This window comes from Lontra canadensis, unplaced genomic scaffold (assembly GCF_010015895.1).
Source record: "Lontra canadensis isolate GAN:19392208 unplaced genomic scaffold, GSC_riverotter_1.0 scaffold99, whole genome shotgun sequence".
In the NCBI taxonomy this organism is placed as follows: Eukaryota; Metazoa; Chordata; class Mammalia; order Carnivora; family Mustelidae; genus Lontra; species Lontra canadensis.
In genome coordinates, this window is record NW_022631093.1 from 2,657,421 (window position 1) to 2,667,675 (window position 10,255).

General features: G+C 39.3%; 1 protein-coding gene across 1 annotated transcript in view; it reads left to right on the forward strand.

Annotated features, from left to right (window-relative positions):
- The window catches only part of HSPA4 (heat shock protein family A (Hsp70) member 4), a 50,037-nt gene extending 40,002 nt beyond the window's left edge, over positions 1-10,035 (forward strand). The window contains exons 14-19 of the mRNA XM_032837758.1: positions 1,286-1,438; positions 2,316-2,441; positions 3,982-4,089; positions 6,093-6,212; positions 7,462-7,623; positions 7,832-10,035. Coding sequence (XP_032693649.1) covers positions 1,286-1,438; positions 2,316-2,441; positions 3,982-4,089; positions 6,093-6,212; positions 7,462-7,623; positions 7,832-8,035 — 873 coding nt within the window. The 3' untranslated portion in view covers positions 8,036-10,035. The remainder of the gene's footprint in view (positions 1-1,285; positions 1,439-2,315; positions 2,442-3,981; positions 4,090-6,092; positions 6,213-7,461; positions 7,624-7,831) is intronic.
- Positions 10,036-10,255: the final 220 nt, after the last annotated feature.

Here is a 10,255-nt window from a genome sequence, read left to right on the forward strand (position 1 = left end):
TTACATGTGTTTTGTAGATAGTGTAAATAATAAATTTATCCCAAGTATTTATTTAAATGGCTACGTAACATTTTTGAATCATTTACAATCCTGTTTTTTAATTCTGACTTCCATGTTTTCATGTTTAAGTTTGGTGCCAGTATTGGCACCAAAAATTAAAAATTTTTAAATTTTTTTTTTTTAAGATTTTATTTATTTATTTGACAGAGAGATCACAGGTAGGCATAAAGAGGGTGGGGAAGCAGGCTCCCTGCTGAGCAGAGAGCCTGATGCAGAGCTCTATCCCAGGACCCTGAGATCATGTAGGCAGAGAAGCAGGCAGAGAGAGAGGAGGAAGCAGGCTCCCTGCTGAGCAGAGAGCCCAGTGCAGGGCTGGATCCCAGAATCCTGGGATCATGACTTGAGCCGAAGGCAGAGGCTTTAACCTACTGAGCCACCCAGGCGCCCCTGAAAGCATGTTTTTTTCTCACATTATGACATTGCAATATATAGTCTCACTTTGTGGTATTTCTGATTGTGGTATTTAAAAAAGTTTTACAGAGGGGCGCCTGGGTGGCTCAGTGGGCTAAAGCCTCTGCCTTCAGCTCGTGTCATGGTCCCAGGGTCCTGGGATAGAGCCCCGCATCAGGCTCTCTGCTCAGCAGGGAGCCTGCTTCCCGCTCTCTCTCTGCCTGCCTCTCTGCCTACTTGTGATCTCTGACTGTCAAATAAATAAATAAAATCTTTAAAAAAAAAAGAAAAGTTTTACAGAGCTTATAGGTGGTTTCAGTCTGTTAACTCATTTTCACATCAGTTAATAAAATTGAGTTACTTCCATTTGGCTGTGCAAGTACTCATAAAGTAGAAAATATAAGAAAATAGATTTAATAGTGATGATGTGCTGATTGTAGGGTTATGGGAGGGTGTGTGTGTGCGCGTGCGCGTACATACAGTGTAGTAGTAATTATATTCATGCTGTGGTTCAGCCATTGTTCTGAACTTTTTCATCTTGCCATATAGATACTCTGCCCATTAAACAACAACTCTCAAATGCCTCTCTTTCCCTCCCCCTAGCCCTTGGCACCCACTGTTATTTCTGTCTCTGTGGATTTGACTACTCATATAATACTTACTTTAAGTAGTATAATACTTACTGTAAGTAGATATTATAAGTAATCATCCCAGATTATTTATATCATTAGAAAACTAATAAAAAACCAAAAAGCACTCTTGAAAACATGACCCATTTAGAAGTTTAAGAGAGTCTGTATATGTGTTTGTTAATAATGATTTCTTGTTATTTTAGACCTCTCAAGCTGGATCAAAAGACAAAAAGATGGACCAACCACCTCAAGCCAAGAAGGCAAAAGTGAAGACCAGTACTGTGGACCTGCCAATTGAGAATCAGCTACTGTGGCAGATAGACAGGGAGATGCTCAACTTGTACATTGAAAATGAGGTGGTTATTTCAGTTCTCTTAGAGTAAGAAGCTAACAGATTAATTTGGCCATAGCATTCAAACGCTTTGTCTAGTGACCTTTTATGCATTTTTAATTGTTCGGAGTTTAAGGCAGTATTTTTAGATTTTTGGATACTTCAAGGGCAAATCCCATGTGATACCAAAACTCTTTAATGGTTTTATGTGTCTATAGCTAGAAGCTATCTTAAGAGATCTTTGACATTATGTCTTTGGTTTAGGGGTGGTATCAGTCATGTTAAAATTTGTGTGTGGGTGTTTGTTCACTTGAGAGCTTGGGATGTTTGAGGTGGTGGGTCATGGATGTTGATCAGTAGGAGAAATCAAAGCATTAGTGGTAGTGCTGTTTTGTGTATTCTTTCCTTATTGCTAGTCAGTGTTGAACTTTTGGTACTGTGAGTAGTGCAAGGTTTGGCAACCTGGTGCACGAATTAATGAATTGTTATCTCTGAAGTTTTTCTGTCATGTATCCCTTGGATCTTAGATTTGTTTTACAGAACTGTAACATTTATACTATGAATCATTTGATTTTGTTGGTATTGTATAGTAATCCTACAGCAGAGTATACCACCTTGTGACATGGAGCTAATACTAATAGTTTCTTCAAGTTCTTGTTAAGTTCTTATTTTTGCTTTTGAGTTTCTAAATCTTGATATTTCTATTACTTCTAAGATACAGAGCTTACAGTTGATCTTCATAATTTATTGGGGACTAATACTTCCACTTTTCCTTTCTTGGGTTATTTGCAGAACTAAAAGGATTTGGGGAAGAAGGAATCTCCACTTTTATAATTACAGTACTTAGTACTTAAGAGGATATTGTGTCAGTTGTCTGAGTATCTCATTTATACTGTTCTCAGGGTAAGATGATCATGCAGGATAAACTGGAGAAGGAGAGGAATGATGCCAAGAATGCAGTGGAAGAATATGTGTACGAGATGAGAGACAAGCTTAGTGGGGAATACGAGAAGTTTGTGAGTGAAGATGTAAGTATGTGCCTACCTACTAGGTGTCTTCTGGGAGCAGCCTTAAATGTGGTAGGCACATTTGCTGACATCTGTAGGTACACAGTCAAATGATTAAAAATGGGTTTTTGGGGGGGAAAGTTTTATATATTTTTTTTTAAGATTTTTTTTTTTATTTGACAGCAAGAGGGGGAACCCAAGCAGGGGGAGTAGAAGAGGGAGAAGCAGGCTTCCCACTGAGCAGGGAGCCCTGTGTGGGGCTCAATCCCAGGACCCTGGGATCATGACCTGAGCCAAAGGCAGATACTTAACAACGGAGCCACCCAGAGGCTCCAAGTTTTGTATTTCTTATAATGCACTGTTTCCCAAAGTCTTGTTTTCATGTGTCACTTTTTTCTTTTTTGTAATGCATCACTTTTTGATACATTTGCATGCCATTATTTACCTCGTGTTTTTCCTTAAGTCAGCCCACCCTTCTCTCATGTTTTTGTATTTTAATTCACTTAAAAAAATTTGAGGTATAATTGCCAACATTAGTTTCAGGAGTACAATATAATGATATTTGTATATATTATGAAATGATCATATAAGTCTAGTTTAACATCTGTCACCCACTATACACAGTTAAAAAAGTTCTTTTTTCTTGTTTGTTAATTTTTTTTTTTAATTAAAGATTTTTATTTATTTGACAGAGATCACAAGTAGGCAGAGAGGCAGGCAGAGAGAGAGAGGAAGGGAAACAAACTCCCCGCTGAGCAGAGAGCCTGATGCGGGACTTGATCCCAGGACGCTGGGATCATGACCTGAGCCGAAGGCAAAGGCTTAGCCCATTGAGCCACCCAGGCGCCCCTTTTTTCTTGTTTATTATTAGCAGCTTTCAAATAGCCAATACAGTGTTTTAGTTATATAGCTCACATTTTAAAAAAGATTTTATTTATTTATTTATTAATCAAGATTTTATTTATTTATTTGATAGAGATCACAAGTTCGCAGAGGCAGGCAGAGAGAGAAGGGGAAGCAGGCTCCCTGCTGAGCAGAGAATGCGGGTCTCGATCCCAGGACTCTCAGATCATGACCTGAGCCGAGGGCAGAGGCTTTAACCCACTGAACCACCGCCTCGGTGGTTTATTTTTTATAGCTTACGTTATTATTATTTTTTTTTTAAAGAAGATTTTATTTATTTGAGAGAAAGTGCAAGAGAGCATGAGCATGAGTGGGCAAGGGGAGGAAGAAGCAGATGCTTAACTGACTGAGCCACTCAGGCCCCCCAGCTTACATATTTTTAAATGCAGTTTTTATTTCTGAAATTTTCAAATAACCGTATTAATCCAAAATTTTAAACCTATCCCCTGCAGCAGAGAATAATAAAACCATCTGTAGTTATCAAGCAAAATGACATTGCCATTCTTGTCTGTGTCCCTTGTCTGTCCCCTCCCCTCACGTCCCCTCTCTCACCCCGTATTTTAAAGCAAATTCAAATACTGCAGTCTTTTCCTGTGACTTCACTCGTCATTCAGCTGATTTTTGACTGACCTGATCATAATATTTTCTTCATATTTAGGATCGTAACAGTTTTACCTTGAAATTAGAAGATACTGAAAATTGGTTATATGAGGATGGAGAAGACCAGCCAAAGCAAGTTTATGTCGATAAATTAGCAGAATTAAAAGTAAGTACTTCTTGGGGGTGCCTGGCTGGCTTGGTTGGTGGAGTTATGTGACTCTTGATATTACATTTGTGAATTCAAGCCTGATGTTGGGCCTAGAGCTTAATTAAATAAAGCAGGAGGATGGAGAGCATTTCCTTCTGTTTTTTTTTTTTTTTGTTTTTGTTTTTGTTTTTAATATGTGCGTCTTGAAAGCAGAAGTGTTCTGAAACTCAAACCCATGCTGTAATTTCAAAGAATTTATCTCAAAATTGGGAGGAATTCTCATATCAAGTAATGAAGACAGGCTGAAAGTGATGGAAGAACTATACCCTTTATCACATATGGTCATTTTCTTATTTTTAGAACCTTATAGTAACAAAATTATTTTTCTGAAAATTCAGTTTGGATTTAAAATGTTTTTCTGAGGGAGATTGCATTCTTGGTGTGGCAGTTGAGACTAGAAAGATGTGACCTGTCCTAAAGGCACCTGAGGTGCAGTTGAGGCGGGGTTGTTTATATAGTTTTAATTTTCGTAAAAGTAAAGTATCTGGTTTTGTATTTAAAGAATCTGATCATTAACCATTAGGGTTAAAAGTACAAAAGAATGAGGGTGCTGAAATAGCTCAGTTGGGAGAGTGTTAAGCTGCAGATCTAAAGGTCCCCTGGTTCATTCCTGGTACACGGAATGTTTTAGTGCACGTCCACTGTCATGGCTTTCCTCTGAGTTAGGGGCTGTAAGTGAATGAAGTGATTGTGTTTTAATAAAACTTCATTAAAAAAAAAAAATACAGGGGCGCCAGGGTGGCTCAGTGGGTTAAAGCCTCTGCCTTCATGGTCTCAGGGTCCTGGGATCGGGTCCCGCATCGGGCTCTCTGCGTGAAGAGGAGCCTGCTTCCCCTTCTCTCTCTGCCTGCCTCTCTGCCTACTTGTGATCTCTCTCTGTCAAAATAAATAAACAAAATTAAAAAAAAAATACAAAAAATGATCTAAGGTTGAGGCCTTTGTTTGCAAAAGGATGCAAATGTACAAGAAGTTTTCACATTTCTGTGGATTACTTTGTCAAACTGGCCACTTTGATGAACCTCTGAAATGGAATTGCTCAAGGATGGTGCCTGTAGTCTTATCATTACGGAAGGATAATAAGAGCTTTCCAGTGCTGTGTCTCCGAAGAAGTCTTTTGCTTTACTTTTTATTATAGGAGATGTCAAACACTTTTAAGTACAACAATAGCTTTAACGGTTGTCAGCTTATGGCCAGTTTTGTTTCTTTTCTATTCCCTCCCACTCCCATTTATTTGAAGAAAGTCCCTCATGTTATATTTAATCTGAAAATATTTCAATATATATTTAAAAGAAAATGTTGTAACCTTAAGCTGTACTATTATCATGTTTAAGAAGGTGTCACCATGCATTCAGTTTTCATGTCCTAATTGTTTTTATAAATTAGTTTTTAGTTTGACCAAGAAAATCCCCATAAGGACTGTAAATTTTACTGCTTTGTCTCTTCATTCTGTATAGTTCTTCCATCATTTCTGCCCCCTTATTCATTTATTTAAAAAAGTAGTTTAGATGTCCTAGGTCAGATTTTTACCTGGTCTGGATTTTGCTGATTTTCATTCTGTGCTATTTATTATTATCTAATTCATTTCTGTGCTATTCATCACCATCAGATAAATTGATGGTTAGAATTAGAGGCTTCATTAGATTTTGTTTTCAAAAAAATTTTTGGCAGGTATGGTTCTTACTAAGGACTATATATCACATCAGGAGGCACCTCCTTTTGGGTTGTCTCCCTCTCTGTTTTGAGAACTAGGACTCCAGTGACAAGTTGAAGTGGCTCCACATGGAGTAGTATAGAGGTAGTCTCATATCTAGCCTTATGATAGATTTCAGTGGGATGGGAAGAGATACTGGGTTTTTTACATGAAGGATATGGAGATGAAATGTACTTTAATCCATAGTAGATCTCAGTAATAGTAGAAACAATACTACTCTGATAGTTGAAGCATTCTTTCTTATGTTAAGAATCTAGGTCAACCTATTAAGATGCGATTCCAGGAATCTGAAGAAAGACCAAAATTATTTGAAGAACTAGGGAAACAAATCCAACAGTATATGAAAGTAATCAGCTCTTTCAAAAACAAGGTATATTTTTTCTCTTCCTACTGTTACTTTGGTAAAGTTTTGAGACATTTACATAGCAATCTTTTGCTTTTCTAAAATTGTTTTTTAATAATACTGTTTTTTGGGATGTTAGTGTAATATGTAGAATATTTCATACAGTCTTACCAAGAACCCTGGGATATGCTACTCTCTTTAATAGGAGAATCTAGAAGTGAGCAATATTGTTCTCTTTCCTTTTCTTGCTGTGAAATGCTTCATCAGTGACTTAACCTGCTGTATCCTGGTCTTTCTCAGAACCATTAGGCCATATGGTTTGGTTTGTTATGCAGATGTAGAACTGTGTGAATAGAAAATGACTTAACAATTTTTTGAGCACTGAGTGATATACATTGCATAAATACATTATTTCATTAAATCCTCAGAGTACCCTAATAAGCGATCATGTCAGTAATAGTTACAGGTAACTTTTAACGTCTTTAAGCCTCACTGTCCTTAAGTAACATCCAAGGTTAATATTGAGAGGTGGGGTTTGGCCTGAGGTCTGACTCTACAAATTTTGGGTTTCTAACCACTCCACTCTACTCCAAGTTCTTGATGGACAGTCATTGTAGGAAACTTACGAGAGATTAATTGGTCTTATTTTTAAAAAATTTTTGTTTTCTAGAAGGTCTCTTTTAAAAAATTGTATTCAGGGGCAACTGGGTGGCTCAGTGGGTTAAGCCTGTGCCTTCGGCTCAGGTCATGAGCTCAGGGTCCTGGGATTAAGCCCCGAATCAGGCTCTCTGCTTAGCAGGGAGCCTGCTTCCCCCTCTCTCTCTGCCTGCCTCTCTGCCTACTTGTGATCCCTCTGTCAAATAAATAAGTAAAATATTAAAAAAAATAATAAATTGTATTCATTATTGTTTTGGTTCCTAACTAGCTTGCCTAAACCTCTGCTTTCACATCTTGTGACCTGCAATGTCCTATTTGTGAAATTACCTTTGTAAGTTGTATGTCAGGCATGTGCTTTTTATAACATTCAGTTCTTTTAATTGCTACCCTTATGTATGTTTTTGGCCCTTAAGTGTATTTCCTGAGTGTTTTAAAAACTAGGGTTACTTTTTCTTAGTTGAATTGTTTTTGAGGGAATTCAGTGTCCATTTGGATGTTGAGCCTGAGTTTCCTTCATTTTTGGAAAGACTGTACCTTTTTGAAAGACGGCTCCCAACTAGATACTTGGGTGGGAAGAGTATCATCCCTTGACAGCTGCCTGGTTGTCTCCTGCTGGCAGGAGGACCAGTATGACCATTTGGATGCTGCTGACATGGTGAAGGTGGAAAGAAGCACGAATGAGGCCATGGAGTGGCTGAATAACAAACTGAATCTGCAGAACAAGCAGAGTCTGACTGTGGATCCGGTTGTCAGGGCAAAAGAGATTGAAGCTAGAATTAAGGTAATTTCTGGCTTTGAATATTTAATAGTCTTGCCAGCCTTGTTATTTATTATTAGTGGTCCTTAAAGTGACACTGAAGAGGGAACTTCATTAGTGCATCTTAGCTTTTGGCTTCTGGTTGGGAGGGGTTGGACTTGGGTTTAAGTTGAGAATGTCATGTGGAATTTGTCATTTTTAAGAACCCACAGTTTCCTCCTCTGCATTCTAGGAGCTGATGAGTATCTGTAGCCCTATAATTGCAAAGCCCAAACCCAAAGTGGAACCTCCAAAGGAAGAGCAAAAAAATGGAGAGCAGAATGGACCAGTGGATGGACAAGGAGACAGTCCAGGCCCTCAGGCTGCCGAAGAGGGTGCAGACACGTCTGTGCCTTCGGATTCAGACAAGAAGCTTCCTGAAATGGACATTGATTGATTCCAACAATTGTTTATATTAAAACAGACTATTATAAAGCTTTAAGTTGTCAACTTTGTTCTAAATATCAACTAGAGCAATCAAGTACTGGAGATTTCTTAGTCAGTTTTTAGGGGATTTCGTGGGAGGGGATATAGGTAATGTATGGAGCATTTTGACTTCTAAATATGTTAGATACAGAAATTAAGTGCATTGTATCTTTTTCATAATGGTACTATTTAGAAGCCCAGTTAGTCTTACTTACCGAGCTTCTGCTTCACTCCTTTTATGTTTAATCATGCTTACACAAGGATAAGTTTGTTTCGGAAAGCTAAGCTATAAGCAAAGGCTCTAACTAGCTGTCAAGCAGACTTTTCATTGTGACCTATGTGGCAGGAACTCTAGAGATTGTGCTTCAGAAGTCTGTTGTGGAGATTGCCATGAAGGCTCCCCTGCCTGGTGTGGGGATGGGGCTGGGGTCCCCTCTTTCCGAGGGCTAGAGCATGGCATGGCCCGGATTAACATTGTAGAACATGAGGGGCGATCGCTGAGCGCCTTCACACTGCACTTCCGCTCCACTTAGACTCTCACCCCTACCTCCCCCTCCACCAATGAAGGAGCTCCTCTTAGAAATGCCATGTGCTGCTCTTGGGAAAATAGACCCCTTCACCTGCAGCAAGTTGATAACAGAGGATTTTGGACCTGGAAGCTCTTTCGAGATAGTACGTTCCTGAATGTGTGTGCACAAATACCCCAAACATCAAGACTGAATACTTTTTTGCTTTGGAAAGTTAGAATTGGATAGATGTGCTTTTGGATATAGGTGTGGTAAATTGAGCGGAGGACCTGATTCTTGTTAACTATGGTGTAAAGATCTGTATCCTGGCCTGCTCATTCAGGTGAGAGATGTTATGTGTAAATTTGAAGTACAGTTTGAAGTCCTAGGACAAGAGTTAAAAGTTCTTTTTAGCTCATTCACATTCACTTGTATGTTAAGTGTTAATACCTGCCATGAACCTGCCAATTTATGTGTTAAACAGCTGACAGATTTAAAAAAACCAAACCCTAAGATACACTGGACTGTACTGGAGGAGTCTGAAATTAGTGTTAAAGTAGCACGGTGTCTGACTTGAGCAGCACCGCATTCTTCTTGTGTGGCTGGTGTCAGGTGCACCAGAGCATTCCCTGTGACTGCCCTTCATGGCCGTGTTGATAGGAGGGAAGCATTTTGGAAACTCCAAGGGAAGCCTGTATTAGAGGCCATAGCTGGTACCTGCCTCAGAAACTGTTAAAAGCTTTATTGGTTACATTTTGGATCTTTGTAATAATTGTTATCTGTGTAACAGAGTACTTCTCTGTTAATTTTGGGCTGTGTTAGAAATAAGATCTTCGCCTACTTAGAATAAGTTTCTGTCCATCTCTGCACTAAAGAATTTTAGGGTGTTACCAGGTTCTGAAGTGCTATAGAGAAGCACTCAGAGGAGGAAGGTGGAAGTGTACTTACGTTGGTACGTGAGCTCGCATGGAAGCCTGGTAGCACCAGGACTTGGCCTTTTCCTTAGAGGTTCTATCCATTCTGTACCTGTCATGCTTTGAGTTTTCAGCTGGCCTGCAGTGAGGCCAGGAGTTACTTTGGCGTCCTGGCTGCAGGATTAAGCCAATTCTTATGCAAATGACTCAGTCCGCAATGGCCATTTCTTCTAAGAAAACTTTTTGTGTGGGGGAGGGTGTGGGTGTTGGGATGGGGGTAAAATTGGAAGTTTAAAGTTTAAACTAGAAATAAGATGATGTGGTCTGCTTGGTCTCTGTTCAGACAGGCTTTAAGACCAATTGGATTTACTTGGAGGCCAGGCCAGAGAGAGTGTGATAATTGACAACTTGTTTGCAGTCAAGCATTTATCCAGGTTGCATTATCCAAATTGGTTTGTTAAAGCTTCAGGTCACATTCTTACACCAAGAGAAACTTTAAATAAACAGACGAGTTTAGGAAAAATTAATAAAAGAAACCTGTCTTACACTCAGGAATGGTTTCCTTAATTTCCTAATGAAGGGTGTGTGTTTGTGTGTGTGTGTGAGTGTGTGTGCATTCAACAAAAACTCCAGAGGTAGGAGTCCTGTTAACTAAATTCCTCTTGTTGGGGCCCCTGGGTGGCTCAGTCATTAAGCATCTGCCTTCAGCGTAGGTCATAGATTCTGGGATCGAGCCCCACATGGGGTTCCCTGCTCAGTGGGAAGCCTGCT